This window comes from Balaenoptera borealis (genome assembly GCF_965194805.1).
Source record: "Balaenoptera borealis genome assembly, chromosome: 3".
NCBI classification, from domain to species: Eukaryota; Metazoa; Chordata; class Mammalia; order Artiodactyla; family Balaenopteridae; genus Balaenoptera; species Balaenoptera borealis.
In genome coordinates this window covers 118,964,339-118,984,321 of record NC_138866.1, presented here as the reverse complement: position 1 = coordinate 118,984,321, position 19,983 = coordinate 118,964,339, and the positions used below count along the sequence as shown (strand labels likewise).

The 19,983-nt window shown below is 43.2% G+C and overlaps 1 protein-coding gene across 1 annotated transcript in view; it reads right to left on the bottom strand.

Annotated features, from left to right (window-relative positions):
• THSD4 (thrombospondin type 1 domain containing 4) overlaps positions 1–19,983 on the bottom strand; it is a 572,383-nt gene that overhangs the window by 422,680 nt on the left and 129,720 nt on the right. The window contains exon 6 of the mRNA XM_082383565.1: positions 16,621–16,723. Within this exon, the coding sequence (XP_082239691.1) occupies positions 16,621–16,723 (103 nt within the window). The remainder of the gene's footprint in view (positions 1–16,620; positions 16,724–19,983) is intronic.

The window sequence follows — 19,983 nt, the reverse complement described above, 5'->3', positions numbered from 1 at the left end:
ATTTGGTAAACTAGCAGGATACAAAATTAATGCACAGAAATCTCTTGCATTCCTATACACTAATGATGAAAAATCTGAAAGAGAAATTAAGGAAACACTCCCATTTACCATTGCAACAAAAGGAATAAAACACCTAGGAATAAACCTACCTAAGGAGACAAAAGACCTGTATGCAGAAAACTGTAAGACACTGATGAAAGAAATTAAAGATGATACAAACAGATGAAGAGATATACCATGTTCTTGGATTGGAAGGATCAACATTGTGAAAATGACTCTACTACCCAAAGCAATCTACAGATTCAATGCAATCCCTATCAAACTACCACTGGCATTTTTCACAGAACTAGAACAAGAAATTGCACAATTTGCATGGAAACACAAAAGACCCCGAATAGCCAAATCAATCTTGTGAAAGAAAAATGGAGCTGGAGGAATCAGGCTCCCTGATTTCAGACTATACTACAAAGCTACAGTAATCAAGACAGTATGGTACTGGCACAAAAACAGAAATATAGATCAATGGAACAGGACAGAAAGCCCAGAGATAAACTCATGAACATATGGTCACCTTATTTTTGATAAAGGAGGCAAGAAGATACAATGGAGAAAAGATGGCCTCTTCAATAAGTGGTGCTGGGAAAACTGGACAGCTACATGTAAAAGAATGAAATTAGAACACTCCCTAACACCATACACAAAAATAAACTCAAAATGGATTAAAGACCTAAATGTAAGGCCAGACACTGTAAAACTCTCAGAGGAAAACATAGGCAGAACACTGTATGACATAAATCACAGCAAATCCTTTTCACCCACTTCCTAGAGCAATGGAAATAAATGCAAAAATAAACAAATGGGACCTAATGAAACTTAAAAGCTTTTGCACAGCAAAAGAAACCATAAACAAGATGAAAAGACAAGCCTCAGAATGGGAGAAAATATTTGCAAATGAAGCAACTGACAAAGGATTAATCTCCAAAATTTACAAGCAGCTCAATATCAAAAAAAAACAAACAACCCAATCCAAAACTGGGCAGAAGACCTAAATAGACATTTCTCCAAAGAAGATATACAGATTTGCAACAAACATATGACAGGATGCTCAACATCACTAATCATTAGAGAAATACAAATCAAAACTACAATGAGGTTTCACTTCACACCAGTCAGAATGGCCATCATCAAAAAATATACAAACAATAAATGCTGGAGAGGGTGTGGAGAAAAGGGAACCCTCTTGCACTGTTGGTGGGAATGTAAATGGATACAGCCACTATGGAGAACATTATGGAGGTTCCTTAAAAAACTACAAATAGAACTACCATATGACCCAGCAATCCCACTACTGGGCATATACCCTGAGAAAACCATAATTCAAAAAGAGTCATGTACCAAAATGTTCACTGCAGCTCTATTTACAATAGCCAGGACATGGAAGCAACCTAAGTGTCCATCGACAGATGAATGGATAAAGAAGACGTGGCACATATATACAATGGAATATTACTCAGCCATAAAAAGAAACGAAATTGAGTTATTTGTAGTGAGGTGGATGGACCTAGAGTCTGTCATACAGAGTGAAGTAAGTCAGAAAGAGAAAAACAAATACCACATGCTAACACATATATATGGAATCTAAAAAAAAAAAAAAAGGTTCTGAAGAACCTAGGGGCAGGACAGGCATAAAGATGCAGACATAGAGAATGGACTGAGGACACGGGGAGGGGTAAGGGTAAGCTGGGACGAAGTGAGAGAGTGGCATGGACATATATACACTACCAAATGTAAAATAGATAGCTAGTGGGAAGCAGCCGCATAGCACAGGGAGATCAGCTCCGTGCTTTTTGACCACCTAGAGGGGTGGGATAGGGAGGGTGGGAGGGAGACACAAGAGGGAGGAGATATGGGGATATATGTATATGTATAGCTGATTCACTTTGTTATAAAGCAGAAACTAACACACCATTGTAAAGCAATTATACTCCAATAAAGATGCTAAGAAGAAAAAAAAAAGAAACAGTTGTATACAGTGAATGTCTGTAAATCAAATACTAACTATATTTCCTTAAAGAACTTCTCTAGGGTTAACATGAAGAGTAAATATTTATTAAAATGAAAAATTGTTTTGCAATCTGAATAATCATCCAAAAATTTATCTGTTTTGTGAATTTGGATTTACAGCAGACTCTTGACATTCCTGAGGCATATATCTGGAACCTTCTTGAGTTCCCAGATTCACAAACACAAAAATATTTATAGAGGCTCCCAGCTTTTTCAGGAATCAAATATCCATGGAGAGCTTCCTGTTCATAGCCTTATGCTACACACTACAAGTTAACCATACTTTCACATCTCATGATAGGTTTATATCTCACTTGATTGCCATTTTTCACAGAAACAAGCAAAATTTTTCTAACTAATTAATGAGCATTGTTGCAAATGCACAAATAAGTGAAGAAAAATAAAGCTAAGTGACACTTTTCCAGACACACATCTTGCAAAGCAGACTTTTCAGATTCATATCTCAGTCAGGGGATCTCACACAGTGTCACAAACCTGCAAGTGAAATCCAGAAACACCTAGGGTCTAAACACATCTATCAAATTTGCTTGAGCAAAGGACATGGGCCATACCGATAAAACCCATAGAAATGCCATTGTTCTTGCTAACCCAGGTGTTACAGAAGTCGACTGAACCTTTTGGTGATGAGTCCAGAAAATTGGATTATAGAAACACTGTCCACATGAATTACAGGAATTTGCCTGCTCATTCAAAATACCTATATTTTGTATGGTCGGGGTTGGTGACAATCAAGGTTGGATGTTTCTGCTGCCTTCAGTAGTGGGACCCCATCACAGCAGGTGCAGAGGCTCCAGAAGGCTGGACCTCCTGGAAGCACTGTGCTGGAACCCTCAACCTCTGGCTGGGTTTTCACCCCCGCCAAAGCAACACCCACCATGAAAGGCAGACAGGAGAGAAGGACTGACAGAGTGAATGAGCGAGAGAAAGAAACAAAGGAAGAGGGAAAGAGGGAGGGAACACAGAAAAGAAAGAAAAGAGAGGGAATGAAAAAGGAATTTGGCTGCTGTGAGGAAAAAAAAAAAAAAGAACAAGAAAGATATTATCATTTCAAAATATATAGCATATACATTTCAGAACGTATTTGAAAACACTCCTGCCAAATTTTCGAATTATTTATTTATTTATATCCCTTCTTGTTCCAAAGAGGTTTTGCAGCATTTTGCTGCCAGATTAATTTTCCTGAAGCTCAGCTCTGATCATGTTACTCCCCTGCTTTAAAAAACCCCAATACCTCCTCACTGCCTGTAAAATGAAGTCCAATTTCCTTAGCCTCCTATTTGAGGCCCTCCATAATCTGGCCCCAAACTTCCAGCCCAACCTTATCCTGCATTTCTTCCCTTTAAACACCCTTTGTTCCAGCCAAAGGACACTCCCTGATTTCCCCTAATACATTCTGTATTTTCCACCCTTGCACCTTGGCTTGTGCTGTTCCCTCTGCCTGGAGTGCCTTTCCCGACATCTGCATACGCCCCGTACTATTCACCGTTCCAGGTTCCACCTGGAGGATGCAGGCACCTGGTCATCGATAGTGGAACTTACAACCTTTATACACATGCTACATACACATCATCTAACTGGATCTTCACAACGGGAGGAAGCTATTTCTTACTGTGGTCCAAGGAAGCTGCGGCTGGTACCTCTGGGGTTGTGTCCTCTGTCCACTGTCCTTCCTGCTACCCCAAGGCTATCCCTCACACAGAACAAAAGGTGGCTGCCTGAATCAACGCCAACATGTTGTAGCAACCTTGTATTATTTTCACTTTCTAAGGAGAAAAAGTGCACCTTTCTGTTCTGTGTGAACTTGAACTCACCTGTCCAGTCCTGAGGCACAGTTTCATTTGGCAGTCCCTGTGCAGCCCTTGCCAGGCTCCGTCAGGTGAGACAATACACCAGCTGATTCTGAAAGGCAGAGGTCTGGCAGGTCCAGGGAGCCAGGGTGGGAGCAGTTACCCCAGGGGCCCCTCCATGCTCCCTGCCTGTGATGCACGAGAACATACAGGGAAGAAGACCGATAACCATGGTAAACGTCAGTGGGCCAAGTTCTACTCCTTCGAATCCTAAGAACATGCCAAGGGATTTTTTGAAGGTGCCGTTGATCACCAGGGGTGGCAGAGCAGGTTGCTAAAGCTCTTTATACAACCTCCAAAGCCAGCTTAAACAAACAAGGCAACTGGGTGTGGGACAAGGCATCGTGACTGATTGATGGGGATCTATTAGGCACGCAAAGCTGCCAATATCTACATGCTCGTTGGGCAAGGGCCAAAGCTATTACATGATGAGCAGTTACGTAACCTTAAGTACAAATGGAATTTGGGCTGTATGTATCAGATACGCTTCTCCTTTCTAATTTTTGGCATCAAGAGGTTCCATGAACAGAATGGAGGTTCAGAGCCCTCCCCTCCACTTTCTCCCTTTCCTAAAGACTGGCAGGCCTAATGCTCACAACAGACACATCTCTTAATAGTGACTGCAAGTTTTCCCCCAGACCAAAAGCTCCACTGTCCTGTTTAAATCTGACCTATTTTTAATGTGCTGCTCAATATTTTTTAAAAAAAACATTGTTTGCTGGAACATGACTTTAGACGAAAGCTGTTTCCAGGGATTAACCCGAACTTTAATCGCTCCCCTGAACAAAACTTGACTCAGCCCAATAAATTATGGCTCACTTGATAAAATCTTAAAGCAAAAATTAATTGGGTAACCATGTGAAATCTATGGTTTGCCCTGCCAGTCTCTTGCCCTATCTGTTGGTGACTTCTGGCCTCACTAAGCTCATGACAAGGCTTTTCTGCCTAGCAGTCTGACCCCTGAAATGACTGGCTCTCTCCACCCCCATAACCTGCTCTATTTCAGCCTCTCCCAATTGCAATCCCTTCCCAGTCGGTGTCTACTCACCATTCTCCTCCATGCCTCCACGATGAAAACCGTTTGCAACAAGGTTTAAAAGAAAAATATTAACTGAGTACAATGTAGAATTTTGTTTTCCTCAACTTTTCTCGTCATTAATTACTAAATAACAATCTTGAGTTGTAAAGTCTGTTGACCAGCTCCAAAGCTGCTAATCAGTTATCAATCACTTACATTTGCAAAACCACTATCTAGTCTTTAGTTCAAAAGTAGAATTTATACGGGGCTTTTCCTTGTTTTACTTCTGAACTATTTAAACATATCCACACATGTGTTTGTCAACAAAGTTATACAGTGATTTCCTCACAGGGGGTTTTGGTGGTGGTGGCGGTATGTGTATGTGGTAATCCAAAAAGAGAGAACGGAAAAAATCCAGTAAAAACACTAAGCACTAACCAGAGAAGGGTGAGCTGAACAGTACGAAATCATATAATAGAGTACTTCTGCTTTGCCCCGGGGGAGCTACAGAATGTGCATCCTGTTAGTTCCAGCACAGAAAGGGCCAGAAATGTACGTCTCCTTCAGTGGGCCAAACAAAGATCACTGGTTTCCATCATGGGTGAGAATGGAGCAGTGACAGTCACAGAACAAGAAAGAGAGGGGAAATGCAACAATCCAGAAATTTCTCCCATATGAACAGAAATGGTTGTGAACTAAAGCCTTATATATCAGGCTATGTATCACAATTAGTAAGCTTAAAGAAAAACATACATCTCAATATATACTCGGTTGCTAAGTATTTGGGTTCAAAGGACCTCAAATAGTTAGCTGTTCGTGTCACCTAGGTTTGCAGGAAAGAGGTGTGATAATGATGCATGTGAACTCAAGACATGATGACAAGTGCTCTCCACAGTTCAGGCTGAAAATAGCTGGACTTGGAAGCAGGATAATTCAAATATAAATCATTGCCACTACTTCATTTTTTAAAAATTTTGCCTTGTACTTTTTTTTTCTTTTTTTCTTGGCTGCACCAGGTCTTAGTTGCAGCACGCAGGATATTTAGCTGCGGCATGTGGATTTCTTAGTTGCGGCATGCACGCGGGATCTAGTTCCCTGACCAGGGATCAAACCTGGGCCCCCTGCATTGGGAGCGCGGAGTCTTACCCACTGGACCACCAGGAAAGTCCCTGCCACTACTTCATTCTGTTTTGCTGCAGTAGACACAGCCTCAGATGCAGACAGGAAATACAATTCCAAAGGTAGAAAGAAACCTATTGCACACTTCAATATCAGACAATCCAGTTTTTAGAAATTGTCCTTGAGTTAGTCCCCCCACCTCTAGATACACCGAGCCCCTGAAAGAACCCTTAATTTAAAGGATCACTCTGGGAAAGCAGGCCTTCCCCTGACTATTTCAGCCATCCTAAAAGGCCTCTCTTGGAAAATTACAAACAGTTATACATTATTTGGTTTTTACTTACATTTTAAATGTGAACACATTTTAGACATAACTAGTACAATGATGTGTTCATTATATTTATTTGCATCATTTCCTTGATTACTGTAGTCTAAACTCAGAAGCTTTATACTTGCATTTGAAGCAAGACCTATGTGCTGCTTGGCAAACTTTGTAAATCATTTAAGAGTCTCATCTCTGTTCAATAAATAGGAACTCATTCCAAATTTTCAAACAACTAACAGGGGTAATTGGCACCTATATCATCACAATGTGAAAGACAGAAACAGACTTACAGATATCGAAAACAAACTTAAGGTTAGCAAAGGGGAAACATAGTGGGATGGGGTGGGGGTGGATAAACCAGGAGCTTGGGATGAACATACACATGCTATGATATATAAGTAACCAACAAGGACCTACTGTATAGCACTGGGAACTCTATTCAATATTCTGTGATAACCTATATGACAAAAGAATCTAAAAAGGAATGAATATATGCATATGTATAACCGAATCACTTTGCTGAACACCTGAAACCAACACAACATTGTAAATCAACTCTACTCCAATAAGATCAAAATATATATAAAAAAACTGTAAAGACAGAAAAGAGGCAGTGTTCGTGCTGCCATTTCCCTTCCCATGCCTCCGCGAGACATCACTAATCAATCCCAGAGACGCTCCTTGCTCCTGAGCCCAGCACAGCAGAGCCACACTCAACCAGAGCTGCTTGTTAGGACTCATGTACTGATTCTAAAGAGAATAGCCAAGATGATAAACAAGTTGCATGCTCCAATCCATAAGGAATCAACTGAAGGAAATAAACATTCAGCAGGCTGGTGAAACAAGATTTAGGGTGACAAGACGACTGCTTTCAAGTATCTGAAGGGGGAACCTGGAGGTTTCATTCAATGTGGCTCCAAAGGGTAGCCAGGCAACAAATAATCATCCCAGGGTGAATTATAGTGGCATTAGAAGAATGCCATTATTGCCAAGTGTAGGCAATGTGGAGGAAGGTGAAGCAGACTGCCTGGGAACGCTGAAGCATGCTCTCTCCCTTCTTCCCACCCAACCACAGATACACAACAGATTTTTCCTTTAATCCTTTGTAAACAAGTCCCACTGACTCATGGAATGTTCTCACTCATGGAATTTCTAAGAAGCAGATACAGACAGGTATGGTTGCTATTTAATAGCTTTTGGGGAGGGACTATGCAGATGAGGGAGAATCTCTTTGATAAATATGCAAAAGGATGGGCTGGATTTACAGTTTAAACAGAAATTGCATTTTCATTGATTACTTTCTAGCCCTAAGGCCTCTAACTCTAAAAACCTCTTGATGTTGGCCCCATACTAATGTCTCAATGTTCATGCAAGGTGCAACCCAATGTCTTGACCACTCCTTTGGGACCCAGCTCTACCAATTTACAATCAGAGGCCTCTGCTCAGAGGGTGACAGAGCTGTGCTACAAGGGACTAAGACAGAGTCCCATGATTTCCTGGAAAAGTCTTAGTCGATGTAAAAACACATTTGTTTGTTTTTAAAGGTACGGACTTGGTCACAGCTTGGTTACACAGAGAGAGAAATTCTTTTGTAGCCCCTGAGGCAAATGACTGCTCTGAAATCAACAGGCTGTGGTTATGTAACTTCTTGTTTAATCTGATCCTTCTATTTTATCCTGCGACCTGGAGCAAACCATCCAACCTGAAGTCTCAGTTCCTGCGTCTGTAGACTAGGAACACTGTAGTGACATCGGACCTTGCCCATCCTGACACCATGAAGATGAGGCAGTCTTTGAAGAAAGCTGAGCTTCTTAGAGGACAGAAATGACAGGATTGGGTCTCATTATTTAATATTTTGCAATGGGTTTAAGCTCTACCCTTGGTTTTCAATCCTCAAAATTACTCACATTTAGACTAATCTGCTTACTAGATGTTGAAATATACCCTGAGGCTTTTCTTTATTATTACCTAGAATGACGCTGGTTCAAGTGCCAGGAAAGAAATTGCTTTTACACGAATCATTTATACCTTCCAGAATACTTTAGAGCAGGGGCGATATTCTCCCTCAAACAATCTTTCCCTTTCTAAATCCTAAATCTCCCAGGGAAAAGAGACTCACAGAGATGTGACACTGTGTGCTCCACCCTACATCTTTCATACTCTTCAGATACAGAGAGAAACACAGTGTGGATGCAAGAACTAGACGTGTTCTAGGTGTACTTCACATAGATAATCCCACTGGGGAGCGGGAGGGTGACCAGGGTTACAGAAATCGGGGGAAGGAACAGAACCATTACTAAGCCCCCTTCCTTTCCCCGTGAGGTCATCATCCTCGACACAGGATGCAGTGGAGTGGTAAAGGTTACCACAGAACACCAGCCTCTCTCCTGTGCCCTCGTGTAAATGCACACTGATCAACCTGAATTATGCCTGATAATGTGTGGAAGCAAAGGGGACCCACACAGTCACATGCCATACATGCATAAGGAGGCCTATCTGTAGAAATCTGCAGAAACACAAACACAAGGAGAACAAACGAGTGATACTCAAACGTAACATCCTCATTCCAATAATCCCTCAAAGGTGTCAAGAAGCCCTGTGAGCCTACGACTGAAAGGACAGTTGACAAACCAGATGGGCATCCTGACTTAAGAGTTTCTGTCATGGACATTGGTCGTTTGGGGCCCTTCAAGACCCATTCTTCCTTCTTTTGGTTCAGCACCAGGATTTCCTTTTTGGAAATTAATTCTCCCCCTCTGTGTGTAGTCTTGCTGCGGCTGTCAGTCAGGACTCCCCCCCACCCTTTTACCCCCAGCCGAGGAGTGGGCATGTGGCCTGTAGCAAGCCAATAGGGCTCTTATTTCCAGGGCTTTGACTCTTGGATGGAGAAACCTGTTGGAATTTATCCACTGCAGCAGCAGCAGCAGACAAGTAAGACTGTCAGTTCTGTCCACCTGGATCCCCAGAGCTTCCTCAGTTTCTGTCCTTCACCCAGCCTGGTCCTGCACACTTTCTGTTGATTCTCGGAGCTACTGTATATCCTTCCAATAAAATCCTTTTGTGTTTGACTTGGCCAAAATTGGTGTCTGTTGCTTACAAGGAAAAAAAAAAAAAAAGAATGCTAACTTATACAGATGTGCAGCTTGCTTCCTCAGATTCCAGACCTATCTGAGGATTTCCAGGCCCAACAAAGCCCTATGATCGATCCTAAATGATTCCAAAAATGATACTCTGCATCTGAGTCCATTCTCCCTAAAATCCTCTTGTTTCTCCATGGTCAGTAATAAAGAGTATTTAAAATAGAATGAGAGAGAAAGAGGTAAACTAGCAAGCCTTAGGATAGTTCTATAATGGTGAAATTTATACTGGCTCTAAATTTCACTTTTAGGAACACAGAGATGAAGACAGAGAAGAGGAAAGAGAATCTAATGGACTTTTAAAAGTATCATTTATATACAAGAAAATGCCCAGATCACAAGAATTCAGTTGATCGGTTTTGACAACTATATTCACCTGTGTAACAAACATGCCAATCACGATTTGAATCATTACCATTGCTCCACGAAGTTCTATCATGCCGCTTTCCAGCTAATCCTTCCCCACACCCAAACAGGCAAACACTGTTCGGACTTCCATCACCATAGCCTAATTTCTCCTACTTTAGAACATAATATAAAAGGAATCAGACAGTAGGTACTCTTATATCTGGCTTATTTCGCTCCACATAATGTTTCTGAGGTTCATCCAGATTGCTATGTGCATCAGTAGAGCGTTCTTTTTTATTGCTGAGTAATACTCCATTGTATGAAGGTACCATAGTTTGTTTATTCAGTCTCCTGTTTATGGATAGTTGGGTTGTTTCCAGTTTGGAGCTTTTATGAAAAAAAGCTGCTCTGAACATTCTTAAACAAATATTTTTTATGGACCTATGATTGCTTTCATTTCTCTTGAATAAATGCATTTTTATTTAATGGTGAAGAAGCTTTCTATAACAGAATGCAGAGAAACAATAACATACTTTTTCCAAGAGGAAAAGAAGTGCCTATTTTCCACCTTTTCTTCTAGGATAGAGGAGGTTCATAGGCACCATTCTATTAACCCTTTATTCTTCTTTGTAAGTTTCATTCTCTCAATCTACAGAATCCTCATTTCTCTACCATTCCAAACAAACCTTTCTCTTTCCCCTTAAACTAGCAAACGCTCTCCATATGCCTTCTTCACGGCAATTTTCAAAAGAAAGAGCTAGCTCTATTCACCGGCTACCCTCTTTAATTTCTTTCCAGTGGTTTTCCCAACCATCTATCCTAGTCTTAATTTCTCAGTTCTCATTCTCTCCTTGACCTTTTGCTGTGTTAAGCTGTTATGACCGCTTCTCCCCCACTGCCCCTTCTTTCATTTTTTTAAGAAAATTTAAACATTAATTACTCAGATAGTTTTTACAAGGAAAACAGGTACCCAGAGACTGGTCTTAAACGCTCACAACTGTACACATCTTTCTCCTGGCTTCCATACACATTTAGAGTAGAGATCCTATAGCAAGATTCTGAGTTTTGAACCTGGCTCTATCACTTAGTAGCTGGATTACCTTGGGCAAGTTAGTTAACTATTATATACTTTGTTTCTTCTGTAAAATAAGGCTGATAATAGTATCCACCTCACAGGGTTGTTGTGAGGAGTAAATGAGTAGCATTTAGAGCTATGCCTGGTAAGCAGTAAGTGCTCAATAAATACAACCAATTTCTATTATCTCATTTGTTCCTCACTATGGTGTATGTAACAAGAGAACTTTATAAACCATAATAGACTATATTACTGTAAGAGATGATATAAGGCATTATAATGCTTTGGTGCCACCTCTTCTCAGCCTCCTTTCATGGTTGACTCTCTCTCCCCTGCTTCTTTAAAGTGGGCATAATCCAAAGCTCCTTCCTGGATCCCTTGTCCTCATGATTCTACACTCTCTTGAAGGTCTTATCCATCATGGTGGCTTTAATTATCACACCAAAGCCAATGACTTCAAATATAGGTCTACAACCCTAAGGTATCTCCCTTAAACATCCCCAACTTCCTGCTGGGCATCTCGCTACCATTCATTCAAACTCAACATATATAAAACCCAAATCACCGTTTTGTTTTCACAAAGAGGTTGCCCTCAGGATTTTGCTTTGTCCTCAATAATACACTCATATGCAAGCAACCACAGCCTAGCCTTGCCAGGTATTCCTAGGCATGGATAAGAGAGCTTGAGATCCGATCTTGTGGGGGGAGGTATTACTGGAAAACTCCTCTCGTTACCCTTAGGCCTCCCCTGTCCACTCTGAAAGGTCCCTGATGACTATGAACTGTCTGTGCAGGAGGGGTGGGCTGGAGGATGGAGAATTGCAGGTACCTAGGAATGAATGAAGGTGCTTCATTAAAACATGAACATCCTAATCCCAGGTTCACCAGCACTTGGTCCTAAGCCTTCCTTCTTCATGTCATACAGTTTGGATAATACTGTCCATGTTTATGGCAGCCCTTGCCCCACGCACCAGTGGAGTATCTGTGCCAGGGCAGACTGGTGGGGGAGTCAGCAGCACACCTGGGCACCTGGGTGCCAACATTCCACCTCTGCCCCTCAGAGCTTTAGTCAAGGAGAAGAAATGGTCTCAGTGGCTCAGGGGGCTGTGGCTATTAGAGACTATGTGGCACCTTTAATATTTCCTGGAGCAAAATCTACTCTCCTTGCAAGCAGCCTAATAAAAGTCTCCTGGACTTAGAAGGAAGGCACTGTTGGAGCTCCCTGCCTGTGCTAGTCATTAGGGCTGGTCACGGATATTCAATTTCTCCTCCTTTGAGCACACAGTGGGATGGGTACCTCCCTGCTGCCCTTGAAGTTAAGTATGACATGCCACTTGCTGTGGCCAATGAGATGTGAGCAGAAACAACAGGGATTGCTGCCAGTAGAAGCTTTAAGAACCCATGTGTGATTCACTTGCTCCCTTTCCCTGCCTCAGTGGAAGCAGAAGTTGAGGTGCAGCTTCTATCAGCCTGGGTCCCCGAATGAGCAGAATACTTACTACATTACACAGGTAGCATGAGCATAAGACAAACTTTTGTTCATGTCATTAGGGATTTGGAGGCTCTTTGTTCATTAGGATTTGGGGGCTCTTTGTTCCTGCAGCATAAGCTACTAAGCCCTGACAGATACAGTGGCCCTGGTCACATGACCACTTAGCAACCTCCAATTTCTGACTCAGCCTCACTTTTGGCTTCTGGATTTGCACTCTATTTAGTTCAGCTACTGGGGACACACGGTGCACTTATGGTACTCCAATACAAAGCTGTCCCTGGTTTATGGATTAAGACTGATGCTTGCTGCTGAATAGCCCACAGCGACCCAGCAAAACTCTAGATTCTAGTGCCGCCCAGCTCCAACACTCTAGTCATGAAAACAGGTACAATTTTCCCCAATGCACCTAAAAAAAGTCTATTAAAGAAGACTTTCCCATTATAGCTAGGTTGACCATATAATTTATTGTCCAAAGTGGTTTTGAATGAAGGGGGACTAGGGTGACAGGCATGAACTATCACTATCCTGAGTAAACAGGGACGCAGAGGCACTGGAATTCTACTTCTATCGTCTTCACGGTATTAGGTCTATGAGAAAAATTCCTAGAGGCATTATCTTAGGGCAGATCACCATATCCAGGAAATGCATTTAGAAGCCTAAGAAGAAGCATGTGGAGAAATTAATGTGTTTATCAGAGAGTGTACTCTGCTTTTACTATTCTGTGTGGCATTGGACTGAATGAGTGCAGCTGTTTCCCTAAGTAGGCACGTGCAAATAGCAGTAGACTTCCAAACAAAACCAAGAGCCCAATGCAAAATCCAGCCGTAAAGTATGAACACCCTGCAGAAACATTAACAGCGTCTTCCTCCCACTGGTCAGCCTGGGAGTCATTTAAGAGGAGAGAGGACAAAATCAAGAAAACAATCTTAGCAGCAAGAAGAATTGTTTAAAGAAAGCCAAAGTAAATGCAGCTTCGGTGACTATGGGATCCTCTTCTAGGCATGTGAGACATATTAACGTCAATAAATATCTTTAAAGAATGCTGAATTTTCTAGGCAAAGTAACAAACACAGTGTAGAAGATAGCTGATTTCTTTAGTCTGCTGCTAGTCTGCATTTTTCTTTTCTTTGTAAAATACCAGGATTCTAATTGCCTTCTTCAAACTTTCAGGGCTTATGGCCAAAAAGTAGATAATAATTTCTGTAGAAGATTCTGTTTTTCCATCTGTCCCAATCCCCTCTTCCCCACCTCCGCTTGCTGGGATGTGTGTTTCCCACCAGAGGGTCGGTCACATGACCTGAGTTAGCCCAACGACCCTCTCAGGCCCTGAACTCAGGTCCAGGGATGGGGATATGATCCAAACAAGATCACAGTGTGGTTTTTCTGAGATTGAAACCATCACTAGGCATGCTAGTTTTCTAGGCTGCCGTAACAAATTACCAAAAACTGGGTGGTTTAAAACAACATAAATTTATTCTCTCACAGTTCTGGAGGCTGGAAATTCAAAATCAAGGTGTTGGCAGGGCCATGTTCCCTCTGCAATCTCTGGGGAAGAATCTTTCTGTGCCTTCTCCTGGTTTCGGGTGCTTTCCCGAAATCCTTGGTGTTCCTTGACTTGTAGCTGCATCACTCTAATCTCCACCTTGGTCGTCACGTGGCCATCTTCCCTCTGTCTCTGTGCCCGAGTGTTCCGTGTATGTGTGTCTCTGTGCCTCTTCTCTTTTTATGAGGGCACCAGTCATATTGGATAAGGGCCCACCCTAATCCAGTATGACCTCTTCTTAACTTGCACCTTAATTACCATGCAAAGACCCAATTTCCAAATAAGCAAATTCATAGGTACCAGGGATAAACATATCTTTTTGGGGGGACACAATTCAACCCACAGCACTAGATAAGACAGAGTCTTTCTCACTATGATTGCAAGTTCAAAGCCATGTAAGCCTGCCCATCCACCTGAGAAGTAAGTAAACAGACCCAAGAGATGGAGGAAGATAGAGAAAAGCAGGGTCCTAATGTTATTGAATTCCTGGAATGCAGCCATATCTGAATCGCAGCCCACCTCTTGGACTTCCCAGTAACATGACCAACAAAATATCTTTCTTGTTTATATATAGGTAGGTTGGATTTCGGTCACTAACAACCAAGAGTTCTAATTAATATATGCACCAGTGAATTATGCTATATAATGTGAATCCAAATAGCTCCCCATATCTGGATGGGGAAGAGCGGGTGGGTTATATATGAAAAAGATTAGCCATGAGTTGATAACTGTTGAAACTAAGTGACGGGTAAATAGGAGGTTATTATTATACGATTATACTATTCTCTCTATTTTTACATATGTTTGAAATTCTCCAAAACAAAAAGTTAAATCAAATGTTCAAAAAGCCTCCTCCCCTCCCCCGGCCAGGACTCGCAATTAAAGTCCAGCACAAATCAGGGCAAACAAAAGAACAGAAAAGGTAGAATCATACATAAACCAGACAATAGCAGGCATCCACAGGGAATATTGATAATAGGGGAAAATATTAGCACAAGTTTTCTTTGCGGGATGCAAAGGGCTTTTGATATTAGACCTGAGTCTACCAGGCTTGACAGGATCAGGTGGCTGGCAGATGACCACCCTGAACTAAGCAGAGAGGGCTGGGCAATGGGGCTCCAGCTCCAGGGGAAACAATGTGGAGCACAGTGCAAGGCTGGAGGAATTCGCCTTTCTTCCCAGTGAATCACGGCAAAGCAGCTATTATTATCCACAGCCAGCAATAAAGCAAGGGTGCAGCTCAGACAAAATGCTCTAAATGCTCACTGACAAGTACTGTGGTTCTGACACAAGAATGTATTTCACAGGTTATGAAACACCCATGATTCTGTGCCTTAATTTAAGCCAGAGTCACCAGCTCTTCTGAAATCCTGCCTCCCTCTCGGATTAGAGGTCCTCAACCCCAGCTGCTCATTAGAATTACTTGGGATCTTTAAAAAATCCTCATGCCCAGGCTGCACCCCAAACCAAGTAAATCACAATCTCTGGGAGTGGTGCCCAGGCATCAGTATTTCTAGAAGGCTCTTCAGCGATTCTAGTGGGCAGTGGTCATGAGACCCCTTTGAGAATCCGATCAAGGCTACAGACTCTTCTCTGAGGAAAATGCACAGACAAGGATGATTCTGCATCCCATTTCAGAGCAGACATCAATCCTGCCTTCTCCTCCTCAAGGGCTTACACCTAGGCACAACCTTCCATATTTGGACATTGATTCTGTAATGGAATCCGCACAACTCATTATCAAGCCCTCCCCCCACAGGACAATTTCTCCAGAGCTCGGACATAACAGCAGTGCTCCACACACTGGGTTGTGGCCCAGCCCAGCTGCCCCAGTCACTGCCTTGGGCTGACGCTGAGCAGAGCCCTTCAGCTGGACACTGCGGGCAGCTGCACTCTCTCCTCTGGCCAGCATGGCCGTCGGTATTGAACCCCACAAGTTTTGCTTGACCCATCACCACTTTGGAGCCTACTTTCTCTGTGATGGGAAGATATATCTCAGAATTCAACACTTCTCAGCCCAAAAGCCATGCTATCATCTGGGTTTCAACAAAGGAAAGGGACTCCAAGATCTAGAACAGTACTGACAAGCCCTACCAATATCAGATCTCCCATCATTTTGAAAAGGCAGGAGGAACCTTGGTCCCAAGGGCAACGGCTACCTACCACACTTCATCTTTGGAAAAAGCATTCAAGGCTCCCCCAACACAAAAGCCAAACAACTGCCAACCCTACAACTCTACATGCTCTCTTAAGCCACCACACCAGCGCTTGCAGCAGGAACCAAGGAAAAGGGAAACTCCATCCCTGCTCACTCCTCACAACCTTAGCTTGAAACTCTCGCTCTAACCCATTCCTCAAACTCTGCTCCGTCTCACTCATCCTGCCATCCTCAGACACTGCTTGTTTCAGTCAATGCCTCGTCCATCTGACTGATGGTCCAGGTGTCACCTGAGCTACACTACCTTTGGTAAAGACCCCTACCAGCTCCCCCTTGCCCTGGCGGTCACACTTTCTCCCTCATTGTCACTCTAGCCAGGATCACACCAATTCCTCCAGCAATAACCAAAGGGCTACAGGGTTGGAGAACAGACAGAAAATAATTGCTGTGGACAGGGCTAGGGCTATTCTTACCTTCTGCAAACGGTTCCCATTCATAAAACCGGCCCATGAACGGCTTGTTGTTGTAGGATGCACATTGTACCTCCCAGATACTTCTACTGCTTTCTGGACACACCTAATAAAGCAGATATTAAACATGCAATTAGTGTCCATATCTCTTCATGGCCCCAGCCAAATCCCAGGAGACCCCTCCAATGTTAAATGTCAGTCCTCCTCCACCGAAACCTGGGGTTCTACAAATGTGCTGATCATCTATATCGAAAATTTTAAATGCAGATCCCAAGGCTTCATTCCAAGTTTACTAAATCAGAAACTTTGGAAGGACACTAAAGTTTTAACACGCTCCCCGTGTTAAGTTTTTCCATACCATAATTTGAGAACCACCGACCCAAACCTGCTCCTGACAAAGTGGTCTGCTCGCCTCCCTCAAAGAGGCCATCCATTTCCATCTGTTTGACTTTTTTCGTGCCATTCCTGTGCGTGGGATAATATTCACAGCAAACAGGTACAGTGCTCTTAGCAGGTGCAGGCACTATTTAAGCATATATCACATATTAACTAACTTAATCTTCACGATGACCAATGTGATTGATAAGGTATTTTTAGATTTTTTTCACAGGTGAGCAAACTGAGGCACGAAGCAGCCACACAGCCAGTGAGGACAGAGGCTGGATTGAACCCCAAAAAGTCTGGTGCCCACCAGGCTCTCTCTCAGTGTCCTCCCATCTTGTCTAAATTCTCTCCACCATCTAAAGCAAGAGCTCCTAGCCTTCGGCATGCAAAAGAACTACCCAGAGAGCTCCTGGGAGATGCAAACTCCTGGATCCCTCCTCCAAGGATTATTATTCAGTAAATCTGGCATGAGGCCCCGTAATCTGTATTTTGTCAAACTATCCAGATGATTCTGCTACACTAGACTACTCAAAGAAAACATCCAGCTCCCTCTGGTTTCTTTCCTTTTTTTTTTTTTTTTTTTTAAACAACTATCTCTATTTTTTTTTTATTAATTTATTTATTTTTGGCTGTGTTAGGTCTTCGTTGCTGCGTGCGGGCTTTCTCTAGTTGTGGCAAGCGGGGGCTACTCTTCCTTGCGGTGCGTGGGCTTCTCATTGCAGTGGCTTCTCTTGTTGCACAGCACGGGCTCTAGGCGTGCGGGCTTCAGTAGTTGTGGCACACGGGCTTCAGTAGCTGTGGCTCGCAGGCTCTAGAGCACAGGCTCAGTAGTTGTGGCGCACGGGCTTAGTTGCTCCACAGCATGTGGGATCTTCCCGGACCAGGGCTCGAACCTGTGTCCCCTGCATTGGCAGGCAGATTCTTACCCACTGCGCCACCAGGGAAGTCCCATTTATAAATGATAAATATGAGCAAAATGTGACATAAATGTGAAATAAGATCAGAATCTCTCATTTAAAGCTAGGATCTAGCTTTTTAAAACTAGCAACACTCTGTTTAAGTATAAGGTGTGTGTGTGTGGTGAGGGGGTATTTTAATAATCAGACGGGAAAGGCATCTGGCCCCTTAAATATTAAAAGCTCTGTATAGAAGTCTCTGGAATAAACTGCTAATATGATAGCTCAAGTCCTGAAGGATTTAGAAAGAAATCTACTGTATGTATCAGAAACATCAGGTCTCGTGGAAGATGAGGGAACAGAGGGAGAAATGAAACCAGGTGGAAGGAAAAACATCCCCTGCTTGATAAAGGGCACTTGGGGAGGCCGCTGGGACAAACACTCAGGGTGGTCATAACCCTGCTGCGGCCTGAGCCAAACCATATGGAGCAAGAAACCATGTGAAGTAGAACGTGATGGAAACTGGTGGGGGGAAAAGGGCTGGAAGGATGGGCAGGGCCGGCTGAGCTCTGACAATGGGTGAGAAGCTGACAGGCTGGGGAAGGCTGTCTCCAAGGGCTCTGGAAGCCAAGCTGCTGGTGGTCCTGAAGCCGGAACCGTGTAGGCTTCCCAGCAATACCAGCTGCCTCCATGAAGGATTTGGAGTTAAGATGCTTGTTACAACCCTTTGGCGAGAACCAAAGTTCGACTAGGATGGGATCAGCTGGGCAGCTTGGGAGTAAGTACCATCCTTGCGATGAGAAAGAATCGCTAAGGGGTTTGTTAAAAATACAGATTCTCGGGCTTCGCCCCAGTGGAGGGTCGGCAAGAGGGCCAGGAATATACACTCGAAGTGTTCCCTCTGGCACAGCCAGCCTGGCACCAGACTATGCAGCCGCAATTAAGAGCCACTCCCAAGCCTCAATCACACGCCAAATTACTTAACATGAAATCACAGTGTGAGAGCAGAAGAAAAGCAAATCCAACCCCTTTAATTTAAAGATGAGGAAATAGAGGTGTGGCGAAGTGGGGTACCTTACCAGAGGTCCCACGGTGACACAGAGACAGAGCCTAGAATACTGACCACCCACCCTGGCCATCACTAGAAGCTCGAGATCCGCTGCTGGGTGGGTGGCAGGTTTTCATAATGGAAAGAGACCAGCACAAGTGGGCCAAATGTCCCGTTCCTCAAATAACTACGTAAAGCCAAGCTGCTCTGAATGAGGCTCCAGCCAGAAGCCACCCTAATTAACCTAGTGGCAATTACCAGAATTAGAAGCTGTAGACCTAACTTAGCCAGTCTGTTTAACCTCTTTCTACCCATCAGTAACATAGTGCCAATGGGCTGGACCACGAAACAACACACCTTCAGAATCACTTTGAATTGCTCGATATTTGATGATATAAATGCATATTTCATGCCATGGAAAGCAGTCCACAATCCGTTAAGTGAAAAAAGTGATTATGTGTGTGGGGTGTGTGTGTGTAGAGAGAGAGGCTAAAAGTGTTATCTCTGGAAGGTGGGTTATAGAAGTTTTCTTTTTACAGTTAACTTTTGGTTTATTTGTACTGTCTAATTTCTCTACAATAAATATATGACATTTATGTAATAAAAATATATCCGTATTGAGCCCTTCCAAACACATAGCCACGCAAAGCTGGAAGGGCTCAACACTGATAACATTTTTATCAGTGTTTTTAATGCTAATGCCTGGTGCTCTTATTATATCCATAAGCATCTGCCTAATCAACCAGCTACCTGTGATGCGTCATTCAGGATACCCTGTCCCTGGTCATCAACAAGTTCTTTATATTTGAGTGTGGCCCAGTTACCTCCTAAGGCCAGAGGGCTTAACGTGGCATCAGACCCACAGTGAGGCATCAGGTGCTGAAGCAGCAAATCCACCTACAGTTGCCAGGAGGCAGCTGAGCCCAGAGGTTGACTATGGTATCCAGCGAGCACCTAGCATGGGAAGGTGCAGCAGGAGGTAACAAGGTGCTCTGGAAGATGGGGGTCTCCCTGTGCGTGACCCTGAGCAGGGACCAA